Source organism: Geotrypetes seraphini, chromosome 12, assembly GCF_902459505.1.
Source record: "Geotrypetes seraphini chromosome 12, aGeoSer1.1, whole genome shotgun sequence".
NCBI lineage: Eukaryota > Metazoa > Chordata > Amphibia > Gymnophiona > Dermophiidae > Geotrypetes > Geotrypetes seraphini.
The window spans coordinates 88,367,528-88,387,031 of NC_047095.1; the positions used below are offsets into that span (position 1 = coordinate 88,367,528).

The window sequence follows — 19,504 nt, forward strand, 5'->3', positions numbered from 1 at the left end:
TGTGATCAAAACTGAACACTCGTGCTCAGTACTGTCTTGTATTCCTAAAAAAGCATAAAACACTTGTGCTGGATCTTTATCCTTCATTTTTGGTTGCACATCCACTAAACCAGTGGTAAGCAGAGCCAAATACTTCCCTATACGCTGACTAGTAAACACTACTTCTGGCAATTTTAAAATATTCAAAATATCATGGGAAGTATGTACTGTGATATGACTGTATGGCAACAAATCCATAAGTTTTCCTACCAATGTTGCAGCTGCCACTACACCTTTTTCACACTGAGAAAAACCCATTTCCACAGGTGTAAAACTTCCAGATAAATATCCACAAACATTGTCATTTTGTTGTAAAACTGCACCCCATCCAGGGTTTCCAATATGTAAATGTACTTGCACTTCTGTCCCAATCAAAGGTAAAACAAACTGTGGAGCATCTCTAATTGCTTGTTTTAACTCCTGTATCAGCACCACCAGTGCTGAATCTAATTGAATTCTGTCTCTGCTCTGAACATTTCCTTTCAATTTAGCCCTCAAAGGAAGTGTCCTAGTACTTAAACACGGTATCCATTGTCTACAATAATTAAGGAGTCCTAAGAATCCTCGTAATTCCTTTACTGTCTGTGGCAAGGGTGTTTTTTCTATTTCCTGCACTAAATCTTTAGTTAAGGCTCGTACTGACTTGCCGACACGATACCCTAAAAAGGTAACCTCTTCTTCTGCTATTTGTAATTTCTCCTTATTAACCACATAACCATATTCACACAGAAAATTCAATAGTTCAATAGTATATTTCACATTATCTTCCACAGTAGGCGCAGACAATAACAAATCATCTACATAAGAAATCAAATGTATTTCTGGTGGAAGCCGTTCTTTAAAAATTTGCAAATCATGCATTAATATCCTTGAAAACACAGAAGGACTCTCTGAAAGCCCCTGAGGGAGACGTGCCCAACAATAGCGCTTACCATCAAAGGTAAAGGCTGTATAAGGACGTGACTTTGGATGTAATGGAATAGTATAGAATGCATTTTTCAAATCAATGACAGTCAAATAAGATCCTAAAGGGACCTCATTCAGGATTGTTACAGGATTTGCAACTACAGGATACTCAGTCTGAATTAATTTATTCAAACCCCTCAAATCATGCACTATTCTGTATGAGTCATCTGATTTCTGTATGGGAAACAAAGGAGTATTCCAGGCAGATGAACATTCTTCTAAAATCCCTTCTTTTACTAATTCTTCAATTATAGGAATACTTCCTGCTATAGCTGCTGGCTTCAATGGATATTGTGCTATTTTCGGTCCGACACCTTCTTTTAACATTTCAATTTGAATAGAATCTACAGTTTTAACTTTGCCATATTTCTTCCATAATTCTTCTGGTACGTGGTCCAATACATACTTCATTATTTCCTCTTTCTTAGAGGGTAAATTCTCCTTAGGAGGTGGTAATCCTATCCAAAATGTAGTATCTAGTGTTTGACCCAGAACACCCATATCATCTTGTACACTCAATAATATTGAATGCACAAATGATGGAGGGTTACTTGTCTGTTCTCCTGTTCGTAACGATGTCCATAGACAAGTTTCCAGAACTCCCTGCCTTTCATCCCACTGGCATGGTAATTCTGGTTCAAACACAATTGTGGCTTCCAATTTATGCAGTGCATCTCTTCCTAATAAATTCACTGGACATTCAGGCGCATATACCACTTGCATATGCAACCATTTTCCTTCAATTTGCAGAGATACATTTTCTAGTAAATATTTTTCATTTTCCTGCCCTTCTATCCCCATGGTAGTAATACTCTCTTTTGAAAGTACTGCTCCTACAGGGATAAAATTTAACGTAGTCATAGTGGCTCCAGTATCCACAATAAAATTATAATTATGTCCATTTACTTTAATTTGAAGACATGGATCCCCCTTTTTACCTTTTGGAATTTTGAAAGAAATATACTGAGATAGTCAATCCTGTCTTCCAAATCCCTCTCCTGACACAGGTTCAGGTTCCCAGAATTGTGGCTGCTGCGCTGTCCAGGGTTGCCATCCTCCGGTCCTACCTTGTCCTCGTACACTCCTAAAATTTCCTCTTCCTTGTCCCCGCATTATACCACTTCCTCTAAATCTTCCTCGACTTACTGCTGCATTTCTACACTCATTCTTATAATGTCCCATCAATCCACACTGCCAGCATCTCACTTGCGACCTTTCTGGATTCTTAGCCCTATTAATTTGAGCCAGTTCCACAACTATATCATTCTTTTCTTGGTTTTTTCCTTTTGCTTGTTCCTCTTTAATTTGCATTGTCAAAACCTTTTTCTGCAGTTGCACTAATTCCTTATCCTGTTTACTTAGCTCATCTTCAGTTAATCTGCAATAGTGAGTGATATGGGACACTATCTCTGCCCAAGCCTTGTTTTCCAAACCAACTACAGCATCTAATCTGGCTTGTATATTTTTAGGTAAAGTAGTTTTCAACATCTGAAAAGCTACAGCTATCATTCCTTGTGCGAACACAGGCTCTCCTGTTTCTTTCTCCCAATTATCCTCAAACCGTTTTATAAACTCATAAATATCCATTCCTACTTTAAATTTGTGTGCAATCACCCTGTTCATATCTTTATGATCAGGATATAACATACGCATCGCATGCCAAATCTGGGGTCTAACTGCATTAAATGATGAACCATCGTGTGCAGAGTTAGTAATGTTTAAGGTTGGAAATCCTGCCTGTGTAAAAATTTGGCTAGCTTGACCCCCTAGACAAAGGTATAGCATCCGCTTAATATCCCCTATTGCTAGTGTATATCCTGCCGTTATTTGTTCAAATTTTGCTATCCAATTACTGGCTCCTCCTAACATAGAGGGTAACTGTTTCTTAATATTTTCCTGGTCCGTAAAAGACCAGGGTATATATGTAGTGGCTACACCTCCTCCTGTTAGGGGTTTATAAATCAGGGGTGCTTGTAAAATGGGTGATCCCTCATTTCTAAGCTCCTGAGATTTATTTACATTACTTTGTTCATATTTCTCCCAAATTCTTAAACCCTTTTGCATATATGGGTAATCCCATTGTGGATCTCCTTTCCCATCCCGTATGCAAAATCGTGCTATATCTAATTTACTTGGATCTAAAGAACCATTTCTGGGCCATATCTCCATCTGTGCGCTGGATACTTCAGTCCAGCCAGCCAAATTATCACACCATGGGACCACGTATAGCCAGGAATTTTCCTGCTGCGCTACATAATCCCTAGGTATCATAGCCTGGCTTACATAAGCAGCTGCACCTCTATCCTGAATTCCTGTTGTTGATAAGTCTTCTACCCACTTATGTAATACATCTGTCTGTTCTTCTAAATTCTGCAGGGCTTTCATAGTTAAATCTGATTGACGTGTCTGAAGCCCTTTTAGCTTCCCCGTTACAGGGTTTTTAGGTTTTCGAACAATCACCTCCTCTTCTGCATCTGCATTTGTGGATGTCTCAGAATCTGTCTCTACAGGTTTCATGTGTAAGACTCCAGATACATAGACCCAGTCTTTAGTCTGGCTATCTGATGTTGGTGCCGTGGGTATGGAGGTTTGACCCACAGTGGATAGGGGGGTCTTTTCTTTAGCTACATTTAAAGGTGTATAACCAATTGCTACTTCAGGAGTACTCGTAAGAAGTGGATATAGACTGCTTGTAACCTTCCCAGGCTCTAAATATGGTGGGGGCTCCAAACTCCCCCCTTGACCCGTAGAAAGACCTGTATTTTTATCTTTAACAACTGGTGTTGGGGATCCTGGAGAATTCTCACATAATTCATCCCACAAATGCCAGTATTCTAAATGTTTCTGCTGGGATTTTCCTTTCTTTGAATCTAAAATCCACATGCGCAAACAGCATAAGTCTGACCATAATACAGACCCTTCTTTCGGCCATGTCCATGATTCAGTGTTAATTACTGCTTTTCTACACCATTTATCATGAAAATGCTGTATCTCATTAGATAACAATGGATTAGCTTTTTTTATTGCTTCTATCGGCAACATGACTATTCACAATTACTCTCAAACAAGTCCTAAATCACCTAAATACTTTCTCCTCTTAGCAAACAAAACACTTCAAAACCAAACACTTTAAGAAACAAACCCCAGGAGGTATTTACAAAACACACTGCCCCTCACAGCCAACCTTAACAGGACAGCTGTAAACCCCGAGAGGAAAAAAAACAGAGAGAAAGAAAGAAAAATCTGATCAGAGAGAGACAGCAGAAATAAAGTCATAAAGCAATAAAGATACAATTTTTCTCTATACCCACAAATCTTAACAAACTAAACATATAATACAATATCCCCAAACACTATGCCTATATACAAAGCATTAATTCCTAAAATATAACTTACGGTATTCCGTAGCTTCAAAAAGGGCCCCCCAGTCTGTTACTCAAAGAACAGACATACCTTATGTTGCACTTTCAAACGAAACCCAAAGGTTCCAAAAAATGAAACCTAGAAACGCACAGTACGCTCATGTCCCATCTGGGGTGCCATTTAATTGCGCACATGCGTACTAATAGCTTTCTAGGATTGTAAAATGAAATTAAAAAAATAATGATGCAAAATATTTTCATAAAATCCAAAAATCTTATTTTTTATTAGATATCAATATTAGGTCATAAGTGTACGCAATTAATTTTATTAGCAAATCAATTGAGTATCTTTTGCATCAGAGAATTATTACAGAAGCCAAAAACGCTGGCCTTGCTCCTAACAATTCCAATGTCTTATCAGGTACACGTCCATATATATCCTAAATGACGACATTCCTTCGTTACAATCCATCTGCAGTCTAATTGGTTCACATTATTTATTCCCATATAAGGCTAGCTTCATATAGGCGTGTCACAAATTACATTCTTATATCTAAAAAGTTACATTCTCACATTAAGCTTACATATTTTATAAAAAGAAGAAATACATAGATCAATATTATAATACACTTACAAAACTCCTCAGATTTTATATTCTTTCCTGTAAATGTCAGTGTTCTTCTCTATTCTGAGATCTCTGTCTCACAAAGACTGAACAAAGAAAAGATGGAAAGGAGCAGGTACCCCTCCCATCAAGGTTCTACGTAGAAAAAAGTTGCTCTCCAATGAAGTAGAAAAAGTTGCTCAAGGTCAGAGGTCAAACACCATCTGTTGCCTTATCAGGATCTCTTCAGGATTTCAGATATATGAAGATTAAAATAAACTATATTCCTAATCTTTATGTTTTGTTAGTTTATATTCCTAATCTACATTGGTTTTTTAACATATTACCTATAACTGCCTAAGTAAATTTCTATTATATAATTTTTCCTAACTTTCTGATAGCTAACTTTGGATCAATTCATACCATGATACACATATGGTTTAGATTTGTCCTTAGCAAACTCAAGTCATGGTAAACCAGGGCCCCCTGGTATGTGGATACCAGGTCAAAAGCCAACTCCTGTCTGCCTACATTTCCCTGAGGATTGGCCTAGTTCAGGCTGGTCACTCTAACACAAAGAAACTCTATAAGAAACCTAATCTTCTCATCTGGAGTACATTTGATATGGTAGTCATCAATCACAAAAATGTCTTAGCTTGCCTCCCTATATCCATCAAGCACATGACATATATCAAATCCATATGGTAACTTAAAGTCCCTGTTTTTAAACTTTTTGTATTTCTGATCATTTTATTCCAGATTATCCAATTTTCATTTATTAATTCATAGCTACTAATCCACATTCTCACTTGCTCTTGGATCAGGCCTTATCTAATAGTTTTTCTTTTCTTTCTAGCTAGTAAATCCTGATGCAATGTGAGAAAGTGTAATAGCTGAATTTTTTTATTTCATGTTGGCTCACTATTACCTGTCCAGGTAAACAAAGCTGGCCCCATTTCAAAACTACTTAAGGTATAGGACCAGGTCCTTAAGATCAAAAATTTTGTGAAGAATTTCAACTAAAGATAGATGAATATTTTCAAATTAATAATACAGAGGAAATTTCAATGGAAACTTTAAGGGATGCTTTTAAGGTAACTATGAGAGGGCAAATTATTTCGTATTTAGCTCCTGTTAAAAATAAAAAAAAAAAAACACAATTTTTTAGTTTAGAACAAGAAATAAAACTTTTAGAAGCAAAGTTGATTAATAAATGGGAGCATTCCACTTTGCAAGCTCTTTTAAAAATTAAATGTAAGTACAATGAAATTTCTTCTAAATTAATTAGAAATGATATTTTTTTGCAGCAAGCTCTGTATTATGGAAGCTCTAATAAGGCGGGAAGTTTATTGGCTAATTATCTTAAAGTAAAGAAAAGGAAAACAAAAATTAGTATAATTAAAGATGAAAAAGGAAATACACATTCTCAAATTGGTCCTATTTTAAAACAATTTTTAAATTTTTATAAAGCCCTTTATTCTTCTGAGCCTTATTTAGAAAGGGAAAAAGATGGCTTTGAATTTTTAAATTTAATTGAGGGTCCAAAAGTTCCTGATCATATAAAAAGAAGTTTAGAAGAACCTATATCACTAAAAGAATTACAAACAGCATTGAAGTCTCTTAGAGCTGGGACCGCTCCAGGTGGTGATGGTTATACTGTAGAGTTCTATAAGTCTTTTCAAATTACTTTGTTGCCCCATTTATTAAATTTATATTTGACCCAACTGAATAAAGGTTGTAGTACAGGTACTATGGCAGAATCATTAACTATTGTTTTGCCGAAGCCAAATAAAGATGCCACTTTGGTTTCAAATTACAGGCCTATTTCTTTAATTAATGTTGATGGGAAATTATTGGCTAAACTTTTAGCCTTACGTTTGAAAAAGACTCTTCCTTACATAATTGGAATGCACCAAACAGGTTTTGTTGCTCAGAGACACTCTTCTAATAATACCAGATTGGCTCTCCAGATGTTATATTTAATAAAGGACCTAAAAGATCCGGCCTTCTCTGTATCTTTAGACGCAGAAAAGGCTTTTGATCAGGTAGAATGGGTCTTTATGTATCAGGCTATGGAATGGTTTGGTATGGGTTCAGGATTCATACAAATGATTCAAGCGTTGTATAGCTCCCCTGTTGCTAGATTATATATTAATAATAATTTTTCAGAATCTTTTAAGTTGCAAAGGGGGTTAGACAAGGTTGTCCTCTGTCTCCTTTGCTTTTTGATATAGTACTTGAACCCTTGTTATTAGCTATTCAACAGGTAGGGGAGATACAGGGTATTCCATATTCTGGAAAAGAATATAAGGTATCTGCTTATGCAAATGATATATTACTTCATTTGAGGAATCCTGAAACAACCATTCCATGTTTGCTTGATTTGATTGAGAAGTTTGAGAAATTCTCAGGATATAAAATAAATTGGAATAAGTCAGAAATTCTTCCTTTAAATGTGTACTGTATAAAATGTTTATTTGATTCATTTCCTTTTATTTGGAAGGAGGAAGGAATAAGATATTTAGGTATTTGGATAAAAAACACATTTGAAGAGACAATGAGAGTGAATGAAAAAACTTTATTACAAAAAGTTACAGAATTATGTGAACAATGGAATCCATTGCATCTGTCTTGGTGGGGAAGAGTCCACAGGTGTGTGTGTGTGGGGGGGGGGGGTAAGGGGTAGCAGTGTCGGATGATTGTGTGACCTGGCAGGAGAGAGTGGGCATCTCTCCTGCTGATCTTCAATTTGGTGGGTTTTTTAAATTATTATTTTAATTTGCATATGAAGAATCTGAGCTGTCAAACCTTGCTTTCCTGTAAGTGCCTGAGCCAATCAGCGCTCAGGCACTGATCAGAAAGTAAGGCAATGATAGCTCAGACCTGTCAGCAAATTTTAGCCTCAAATGTGGCTCAACGAGGTTAGAGAATCACGTGACAATTATAGAGAATCGCTCGGAGTGATCATTTTAATATTAATGACCTCATTTGCTTGGCAGTATCGTGAACTGCTGGAAAACTCAGAAGAGACCTCGGTAAGCTGTTTTGATAATCCACTGCTAAAATACATGCATGCTAAACTGGCTGGAACCGGTTTAACGAGCAAGTTAAAAGCAGGTTTTAATTTTGAAAATCTGCCCCCAAGTGAGATTATGGAAATAAAAACTACTTAAGTTGCAAATCCTAACAACATTTTAAAATTATACTTAGTAAATTTTGTGCTAGCTTAGTTTAATATGTTTATCCCAACTAAAGTAAAAAATATAAGGACTCGGTTAACCTTAACATTACATGTTTTCTGTATTACACTTTTGTACTGTTTTGTGACTTTCACTATCTTCTCTTTCCTTATATACAGGAGCATGAAAAAAGGTGTTGGAGTGTTGATTTTAACTTAATGGATCCCAAGCTCCTAGCTTCAGGATCAGATGATGCAAAAGGTTTGCTAGCTTTTATATTTAAGAGCACCTTTTATATTGTGATCTATGAGGGGCTGCTGAAAAGTTCTCAACCCAATCAAGAGAATGATGTGGAGTAGTGCTGCCCGATTCACCGATTCACTTTGGTGAATCAATTTGTTTCCTTAAAAAAATAGACTCACCGATTCAGTGAGCCCTGAGTCTCCTCCGGGTCTCCTAAAGCAGCAGTGAACAAGCTGCTCCTAGCCTGCCCACCAGGGCCTTCCCTCTTCCACGTCACTGATGACATCACTGATGATGCGAACAAAAAAATCTCCCAAGCCCCAAGACGGAAACTGAGATGAGAGGGAGAGACCGCCTGTAGAGAGGAGGAAATGAATGCCACTCAAACTAAGGTCAATGATGATGCAGCAGAGAGAAACCCTGACAGCCAAGCTGTGACTCAAGCTGCCGGTTCACTGCTGCTGCTTTAGGAGGCCCAAAAGTTGAGGTCTCATCCGGGGGGGGGGGGGGGGGGGGAATCAGGAACTGCTGCATAGGGGAATGAGAGGAGGAATGGAATTCTCTTTTCCCGTGCAGAATCTCACTGCGCTGTCCATGTCAGCATTTAATCTCACCCTGTCTGGTATTGCAGGATTCGCACTTACTGCCTGCTGCTGACCTGGAAGTCTCTCCACAGCAGAGGGGAGACTTATGGGTTAGTGGCAGGCAGCATGTGAGAGTCACTGTGAATACCGCGAGCCGAAGAAGCAAACCTTGGAGTACAGGGGAGGAGAGGAAGGAAAGCTGGTGGCACAGGGGGAGGGGGAGAGGAAAGAAAAATGGTGGCACGGGAGGAGTAGAGGGAGACATGCATAGTGAGTGATGAAATTGCACATAATGGAGAGGAGGAAGGGAGAGATGATGCATGGAGGGGGATAGAGAGATTTGATATAGGGCACAAGGAAGGGAGAGGGAGAGAGGTTGTTGGACAATGGGGATAGATGAGAGGGAGAGAGAGATACACAGGTGGTGGAAGGGGAGAAGGAGAGAGATGTTGGATCCAGGAGCAGAATGGAGTGATGCCTGGAAATGGGAGTGAGGGAAAAGAGTGGGAGAGTGCAGCAGGGAAGAGATAGAGAGATGTCAGGCTACAAGGGTGGAGAGAAGATGCTGGGCTATAAGGGTGGAGGAAGGAAGATGCTGAGAATGGTAGGGGGAGGAGAGGGTGGCAAGGAAATGGATAAGAGAATAGATATAACAGAGGGTAGAAATATGGTAATTGAGGTACATTGAAGATGAAAGGAAATGGAGGGCTGAGAAAAGAATGAGAATGGGAGAGAAGATGGAAATTTGATAGGTAGCTGAAAAGAGGAGAAGGGTAAGAAAGGCAGAAAAGAGCTAAAAAGGAATGATCAATATGTCTGAGGCAGGTGTAATGAGAGAATAGACAGGAGAGAGTAGAAAAGACAAATGCAGCCATTTGAAGGAAAATTAGCAGATGACAGGAAAACAGAAAAAAGAAACTGGAATCAACATGATGGTAAAATTAAACATCCAGACAACAAAGAAGAAAAACATTTTATTTTAATTGTTTAAATGGAATATGGATAATAATTAGCAAAAAAATATTGTTTAAATTTTGACAAATAAACTTGCAGAAATTTGCATTTTTTTGCATAGAATTCTGCCAGGAATAAACAAAGAGGTAGAAAAGGGTGAGAGGGCAAGGAGACATGCATGGATAGGAGAGAGAAAAATGTTGGACAAAGGGTGAAGAGCAGGGAAAGATGGTGGGGAGAGAGAAAAATGTTGCACATGATAATGGAGAGGTGGAGCGAAGAGATGCTGCATGGAGGAGAATAGAGAGGTTTGACCCAGGGTACAAGGCAGGAAGAGAGAGAGATAGTAGACAGTGGGAAAGAAACAGAAATGTTGGATATGGCAGTGGAAGGGAAGGTACAGAGACGAAAGATGAATGGTGAGTACGGGGAAGGAAGAAAACATCAAATGGGTAGGGGACCCTGGTGAGCAAGTTAACAGAAGACAAAAACAGAGCCTAGGACCAACATGATTTGAATAATAAGATGACGAGACAACAAAAGGTAGAAAAAATAAATTTATTTTCTGTTTTGTGATTACAATATGTCAGATTTGAAATGTGTATCCTGCCAGAGTTAGTGTTAGCAAGCATGAGCTAGGACCTGACAGAGAGAGGAAAATTCTTGTTTGTTTTGTTTACACCTCAGCATCGACATGGGGTTGGAGAGGGCAAAGAAGGAGATGGGTGAAGAGGCTACAAAAATAAACCTACCGAGCCATTTTAAAAAAATTGCGTAATTGGGCAGGAAAAGTGAATTGAATCGAATTGAAAAATCAATTCAACTGCAACCACTGAAAGGGTTCCCTGACTGGCAAAATTTTAAAAATCAGTATAGCTTGCCGGGCTTATGCTTCCAGACAGATTTGCTAGGGCATCAGGCTGCCAAGTGGTATAAATTAATTTCTAAATATTTGAATAAGAAACCTAAAACTAGTCTAAAAGACATTTGGAGCATTGAGCTAAAACAGCAAATTTCTGCTCAATGGCTACAGATTTGGACTTGGAGGATGAGATGTACAACATCAGCATCCATGAGACAAACTTGTTTTATTCTGTTATATAGAATTTTCTGGACCCCTGTTCGTTTGCAAAAGTTAGATAGTTCTAACTCTAACAGATGCTAGCATTGTCATCTCAATATAGGGACACTGGATCATCTATTGTTCTATTGTCCCTTGATACTTAAATTTTGGAGGTCTATTTAGGGTCAAATTAATATGATATTGGAAGTCTCACTGTCATTGTCATATAACGTAGTGTTGTTTGGAACACTATTAATGCCCAAGAGTCCAATAAATGCAAATAAGAATAGATTACTTCTTATCATGACAGGAGTTGCTATGCAGCTAATCATGAAAAAATGGGATAGAATAAAGTATAATTTTTGGTGGAAAACCTTATGCCAAGTTTATAAGTTTTAACGTATGAACTCATTACAATTGGGACAATATAATAAATTCAGAGATTTGGGATCCATTAACAAAATTTTGTACAAATTGATCATTAATATTTCCCTTTGATTTCTGAATGAGTGTTATGCACATCCAGGAAGGGGGGGATAAGTACTTATCTTATTATTTGATTGTAATGAGTGCTGTTTTTTTTACCAATTGTTGGTTAATCTGTTGCACTTTGTGTTGGCTTTTAAAACGAATAAAGAATTGGAAAAAAAAGAAAAAATCGATTCAATAGGCAAAATCAAATTAAAATTTTTCCCTGACTCGGGCAGCACCAGTGTGGAGCCATGAAACGTATGAGTTATTTCACACCTTTCTTGACCCTTTTCATTTCATATCATTGAAACAAAAAGTGTCAAGAAAAGTGTGGAATAACTTGTAAGTTTCATGGCTCCATATTCTCTTCTTGGTTCGGCTGAGAACTTTTCAGCGTCCTTTCATATTGTAATATTTGTATCTTAAATATGTTTGTGATGTCCATTTATCTTTCCTTTTATTGGTGTTGACTGAGATATTAATATCTTAACTATTGTCTTTCTCTTGTGCTAGCTCCCTTCTGACACAACCTTGATCTTTAATATCACTTTTCCTCAATCTCCTACTTGTTCCCCTTAGAGCCTTGATCTCTTGCTAGCAACTTTCTTGTGATTCTATGTTTAACCTCTGTCCCTCCCCTCCAAAGGCCTGATCTTTGATTGTTACCTAGCCCAACTCCCTATCACCCTAACTTAGCAGATCTCCCAACCTTATCACAGCCAAGAGAGATATATATTTATCTCTTTATTCAGCCCTGCATTCTGAACAACTTTGGTAAGAAGTGTGTGTGCACTCGTACATATACCAGTGGTATTTGGAATGCTGTGCTAGAAAAGAGTTAAAACTGATCCCTGCTGCTTGCCGGTGGGTAAGCTAGAAGAAAAGGGAGATGGGGTGGGCTCTAACCTGAGGATCATATATTTTTGTGCAGAAATTTGCAAAAAAGATTAGGGTTTTTAACCTTACTGGGTCAGACCAATGATCCATCAAGTCCAGTAGCCTGTTCTCACGGTGGCCAATCCAGATCACTAGTACCTAGACAAAACCTAAGGTGTAGCAATATTCCATGCTACCAATACAGGGCAAGCAGAGGCTTCACCCATGTCTTTCTCAATAACAGACTATGGACTTTTCCTCCAGTAACTTGTCCAAACCTTTCTTAAAACCAGCTACTCTGTCCACTCTTACCACATCCTCTGGCAATGCGTTCCAGAGCTTAACTATTCTCTGAGTGAAAAAAAAAGTTTCCTCCTATTGGTTTTAAAAGTATTTCCCTCTAACTTCATTGAGTGTTCCCTAGTCTTTGTAATTTTTGACGGAGTGAAAAATCGATCCACTTGTATCCGTTCTACTCCACTCAGGATTTTGTAGACTTCAATCATATCTCCCTTCACCCTTCTCTTTTCCAAGCTGAAGAGCCCCAACCATTTTAGTCTTTTCTCATACGAGAGGATCCTTTACCATCTTGGTTGCTCTTCTTTGATCCTTTTCTAGTGCCACTATATCTTTCTTGAGATAAGGAGATTGGGGGTACAAAAGGAAAAAAGTTGACAGAGAATAGTGACTTTTAGGAGTGAACAAAATGCTGTGGAGAAAGGGGTTCTTTCAGGATTGTGGTTTTAGGGTTGAGATGTAGATCAAGCTTTTGGCAAAATTGTAGCCAGTTAAATTGACTTCAAGATCTTTATATGCCAAGGTTTAGCTGGCTCAGTTGTGACTGAAAATTTGCCTAAATAGCTGAATATATTAGCCACTCGGTGAACTTTTGAAACTTTTTCCATATTTCTAATTATTATAATGGAAATAGTAAGATCACTGTATTTAGGGTGGCCTCTTTCTCATATTAAAAAGTAAATGATGAAACCTATATGACGTCAGGTTAATGGTTCCTAAGGTCACCCTCTATTGTATAAGCAATGTAAATGTTTACAAATACTTTTGTCATGTGTCTTTGAAATTATTTTAAACTACAGTGTTCTTAAGATAGGCTTTCCTTGTCCCCTCCTTTGCTGTTTATGGGTTATATGATGATTTGAGCACTGCACTAACTATTTTAAAACTCTTTCTTTAGTAAAATTATGGTCTACCAATCTGGACAATTCAGTGGCAAGTATCGAAGCCAAGGCGAATGTATGTTGTGTCAAGTTCAGCCCTTCTTCTAGATACCACCTGGCTTTTGGCTGTGCAGGTAGGCATCGGCTAGAAAAATTTGGGTTAATTCTTTTATGCAGCTTTATCTTTCATTTATTAAATTTGATTACATGTTTTTCCCATGTACAGTAGTTCAAAACGGTGTACAATAAAATGTTTAAATTGGTTTTTAATTTGGCCATATAAGCCAATTTTCACATGAGCGGGACAGTGACTGGTACAATAGAAAACTGGTTTTCTGCTGACTGCTGGACTCAGGAAATGCTCCCTTCCAAACTCCTTGCTCATCTGCTGCCATCACAGCTGAAGACCTGTAGTGGCAATATGAAGACTAGAAGGCAGTGCATAGTTTCCTATTCATTTATGTGCTGATAGCCTGCAAGTGTCCTGTCCTTACAAACAATCTGTGTCCTAGAAGACTAAAATGTCAGTAGTGACAGACTAGCGGATCCACAAAAAGGAGCTGCTGCAGGGGACAAGAGAGAGTTTTGGAGAAGGGATGAAGGGGATATAAAATAAGGATCCAGAGAAAAGTGCTAGAGCACCAGGGGAGAATAAGAATGTGGAGGAGGATAGGGAAATACAGGGGAGATGCTAGGTTGGTGGTAGAAGAGGAGCAGATAAAAAGTGTATAGAGAATTGATGCTGGACATGAGGGAAGGAATGGTGGGGAATGTTGAGCATGGAAGAGAACAAAGACAGAGGGAGATGCTGAACAGGGACACAGGAGACAATGGCTAGTGGACATTGAGGGAAAAGAAATGTCAAATGGACAAGAGATGTTGAAAGAGTTGAGAGAAAACAGAAGAACTTAAAAAATATAGATATTGGGAACAGCATGATTAGAAAAATAAAATGACCAGATGACAGGTAAAAAGAAGAATTGCATTTTTTTTTTTTAATATTGAAATTTTTTAATGTATCCAAACAAGTATACAGGATATGGGAATTTACACAAAAAAATATAGAAATCTTATTTCTTAATACAACTTAAATAAGAATTGCATTTTTATTTAATAATTATAATATTCCAGAATTGAAATGTACAGAGCTGGTGTTAGATATGGCCAGGACACCGGACATAAATTCTGTGCTTTCTTCAGCTTTCAGAGCAATTTTGGTTTTGGTTTGGTTTGTTTTGGTTTGTTTTGTTTTGGTTGCAAACCTCTCTCCCCAAAACTGACTCTGACATCAGTCTTTATATTTCTCATTATACAAGAAGAAAATTTGTTTTTTAAAGTACCATATTGCATTCACGAATCTGGTTGGGGTTTGGGTTTTTTTGGTTTCAGCTAATTTTTTGTCTACATTTTTGGTGAGGGTCTATGTGAGTGACCAAGGTCAGACATTCTGCAGGCATGTCTATTGAAGGGATCTGTAGTAATCTGGCTTGTTCAGGGTTTTGTTTTGTTTTTTCCCAATAGCTATGCTGATGTTCTAGGGCCCACTGCATATGTTATGTTGCTGCCTTTTTGTGAGTTTTGAAAGTTATACTGGAAGTGGAATAGTTTATTTGATCTAGGTCCTGAGTGAATTTTTTGTTCTGTTTTATATTCATAATATGCCTGGTACTAAGAGGGTTTATGTTGCTGAGATTATATTACGAGAAACAAAAATATATACGAGAAACAAAAATATTTTTTGTATGGCAAGTTTTATGGGGAAATGTCCTAGCTCTGCTCTGTACCAATTGTAAGTGTTGAGGGGAGGGGGCTGAGTGATTCTGTGGATACAGAATATATGTTTAGATTTAATACTCTATGGGGAAAGCATATGTATGTTCAGATACTTTGGAGGAGAATCCAGGACTGCTATTTTTGACTGCAATTATTGGTTGGGGATGAGGCAAGTTTCTTTCTTTCAAAGAGTTGACAACCCTAAATATTGGCCTTAATCATATCTGTGTTTGTTTATTATTTATTTTATTTTAAAAATGTATATTTTGCTTAAAACCTAAGCGGATTACAACATTTACAAGAAGAAAATCTTTCGTTGTTTGTACCATACTGCATTCAAGAGTGGAAATTTTGAGCATCTCCATGTTTCTTGGTCTCATTTTAGCTTTCCAGTCTGGTTTTCAGAATTTCTACAATGAATGTACGTGAGGGAATGGTATGCTAATCCCTCTCATGCATTTTTTTCTAGAAATTCTGAAAACCAAAAGCTAAAGTTTATGCTATGAAAGCATTAAGAAATGCTTATATTTTTTATTGTTGCAGTTCTCCAGATTTCTTACGTCCAAATAAGCGGAGGCAACGTTTCAGCCATCGTGCTGTGGCTTTCTTCAGGATATTCTGTGAGGTCTGTAGATTGTATTTATATGATGGGTTCTCAAACCTGATTGGTTGGATTTTGAGGTGGATGGTAGAGAGTTGCACAGGGACAGAAATCAAACCCATCCCCCGCCTGTCCCCATAAACTTCAAAAGTAGTTATTTAATTTAATTATGTTACTGAATTAAAGACTCTGGTAGAGACCCATTTACAAATAAGCAAAGGCACTTTACTAATTTGGAAATATTAATTGGGAAGAATACATACTTTGTAAACTGGTCTCTGCAAGAGCCTCTAATATAAATATAAAATATAAATACTCCAGCTGATGAGGACTCTCAAGCTATGTAAGCTGAAAACTTCCTCTGAAGGTGGCCGAGGGTCCCTTTTGCCAAGCTTAGCAGGCAGAAACATTGTCCTTGAGTCACAGATGTTGGCACCTCGGTGGCTCAGGGATGCTGCCAGTGACTGCTACGCTTGGTAGAGGGAGGTTGTGGCCACCTTGTGGAGGCGGTCCTCAACAGGCGGTGATTGGGGATCCCCACCAGCCACAGCAAGGGTCAGCAAGTACTTCAGCACTAGAGAAATAAAACCAGAAATGCATTTCTTTTTCTGTTGAACACAATACAAAGACATCAGCTATATACATTTCCCCAAAGCTACCATATTTTAGTCAATAAATTCCCTTTTTTTTTTTTTTTTTACCTTTCTTGTCTGGAGATGTATTTTTCCATCAATTTGGTTGCAAATTCTTCTTCAAATGGTTGCTGTCCATTGGTTCCTCCTGCCATGATCCAGCATTTCTCTCTTCCCTCCCTCCCATTGTACAGCATCCTTACTCCCTTCTATCCTTGATCATTCTCCCTCTTTTTCCCCTCCCCCTTCCTGCACAGCATTTATTCTTCTTTCCTCCACCCCCATGTGCAACAAGTCTCCCCTTCTCTCACACTGTCCACCATCTCTCCTTCTCTCATTCCCTCCCTTGCTGCAGAGGGAGTGGAGAAAGAGAAAGCCAGGGTACCTCTCTCATCCCCCAGACCATGTACAGCATCTTTTGTCCCTGCCCACCAGCCCCATGCCCAACATTTTTCCTTCTATCACCCTTTTCCAGCACCATACCACATATCTCTCTCATTCCTTCCACCAATCTATCCCACTGTTCCCCCTCCACTAACATTTCTCCCTCTAATCTTTCTCTTTCCCATGCATCTCTACCTCCCTCTTCTCCCTCCCTATGCCCAATAATTCCCCTTTTTCTTCTTTTCCCCATGTGCACCATCTCTCTCTCACTCACACATCCATACCCAACAATTCTCCCTTTCTGTTCCCTCCCCTACCTCAGCAACTCTTTCCCTCCCTCCTATGTCCTAAGTTTGTGCCCCCTTCCTCTTTACCTTCCTCTCTCCCCCTCTTTATCTTCCTCTCTCCCCCTCTTTCTGTTCCATCATTTCCTTCTGTGTCCAAACACACTCCTTCCCTCCCTTATGTGCAAGAAGAAGAAGGCTCTAGCGAGGTAACAGTCATGAGAGCCTCTTGAGGTGCCTCTATCCCTGTGACCCTGGGGGGGGGGGAGGTGGATCCCCTGCATACTCAGGGGTTCCTGTTGGCCCCATTTCTATGCAGCTCTTTAGTCAATGGTTTCCTCAGGAAAAGGCAGGAGATTTCAGTGGGAAATTGAAGCAAGAAAACCCATTGGTCACAAATTTTCTGCTAAAATTGTCCAACTTCCTTGGAACCACTTATCTGAAACCCCAAACAATTAGGTTTGAGAATCCACTTAAAGCCAAAACTGCAGACCTCATAGCATACCCTAAAGAAAGCCACAGCATAATGGCTGAAATGTTCATTCCACTTACTCAGATGTGGTAAGACCCAGACAAATGCGACAATCATGATGCCAGCCATGGAAAACTAAGGGACAGCTTATATTTTTGGTAATAGTTTTACTTCTTTTTATTCTTGTGTTTTCTTCAGGGTCAAAAAGCACAATCCTGTATTGAAAATGGACTGAAAACCATAACTGAAGTTAGATTTTCTTATTTATTTTTATTCATTTGATATTCATTCACCCCACCATCCAAAAATGTCAAACGAAAAATCTATGACAATTTAATAGCCTCCAAAGCAGCTAAGTTAGACAAACAACTCACCACTCTGTTATCTTCATCCACAGATTACAAAACCTTCAAGAAAGAAATTAAAACCATACTCTTCAAAAAACACATTAAACCTATCCTAACCCAACATCCAACACTCTATAAACCCTTAGTACTCTCTAATTTTTTTCTAATTACCAAACATTATCTAAACCCCATAATTATCCCTTAAAATTTTATCTCATCGTTTATTCTATTACTTCAAAGTTGAAATGTAATTCTTGTTTTTAGTTTGGATGTAATCCGCCTTGAACCGCAAGGTAATGGCGGAATAGAAATCACTAATGTAATGTAATGTACAAGGCTGATTACATAAATGCATAAAAGATGCATATATAAAGACCCAAAAAATATTAAGTACAACAGAAATGTAAAGTAGGGAAATAAATAGTATGAGGTTAATAGTGGCAGGCAGAGCTCTGATGGGAAAGTGTGTCTCTAACAGTCTAGGAGAAGGCCTAATTGAACAGCCAAGCTTTTTTGTTTGTTTACAGGTGTAAACCCAAGAGATATTTTGCAAACAGATAAAAGCACAAAGCCTGTTAGTTTTGCTGATGCCAGTGGTGAGGTAGACGGAACGTCCTGTTGGGAGGACCGAAATTCCCTCATGAGTATATAAGTGAGTATCGGTTGCGAGAGATACTCAGGAAAAGATTGGTTCAGGTATTAAAGACAAGGCAAAACACACTGAGGGAAGTTCTGGTGCTTCCACTGTTTGACCTATTCAATACTTTAGAGTCAGAAGTAGTTTCTGAGGACTGGAGAAGGATAAATGTGGTCCCCTTTCACAAAAGTGAAAGTAAGGAGGAGGAGGAGGTAAGGAATTACAGGTTGGTTAGTCTGACATCTGTGGTAAGTAGATTAATGGAAATGTTTCTAAAACAGAATAAGTTTCATGTTTAAGATTTGAGATACCACCCATCACTTTGCATCTGGGCAGTGTATGTATAAACAAATTAATAAACCGAGAGATTGGATAAAGAAAAGGAAGGAATGAGGAGAGGTAGAAATTCCATTAAATGATAGGACAAAGGAAAAGATTGGATAGATAAGCTCCATAAACTGCTGTCCCAGCCTCCCCCCCAAACGTAGGCAAGGGGGGGAACCTGAGAGAAGCAGATTTTGTTATTGGGAGCAAAAGGTGCAAGATAGCAAGTGTGGGATCAACATTTGGTTGAGATAAGGTGAGAAGCAGAATTGGCTGGTCTTAAACATAGGTTGGTCTATGTTTCACAGGGAGCTAGTGTGCAGATTTAAGCAGCAAAATTCCATGATCAAATTTTTTAGCTCCCGTAATGAATTTTATTGCAGTGTTTTGGAGAAATTGGAGGTTAGATGTCTTTTTGCCGAATACCTTGATACAGAGCATTGCAGTAATCTAGGTTAGTAATTATGAGTGAATATATTAGGATATTAAGTTCAGAGGGATAAAGAAATGGTCTAATCAAGCGAATCATCT

General features: G+C 38.3%; 1 protein-coding gene across 5 annotated transcripts in view; it reads left to right on the plus strand.

The window, feature by feature from the left end:
- The window catches only part of COP1 (COP1 E3 ubiquitin ligase), a 468,098-nt gene that overhangs the window by 272,612 nt on the left and 175,982 nt on the right, over positions 1–19,504 (plus strand). For all 5 annotated transcript variants that reach the window (XM_033917061.1, XM_033917057.1, XM_033917058.1 and 2 more), the window contains 2 exons: positions 8,330–8,411; positions 13,537–13,653. In XM_033917061.1, the coding sequence (XP_033772952.1) occupies positions 8,330–8,411; positions 13,537–13,653 (199 nt within the window). The remainder of the gene's footprint in view (positions 1–8,329; positions 8,412–13,536; positions 13,654–19,504) is intronic.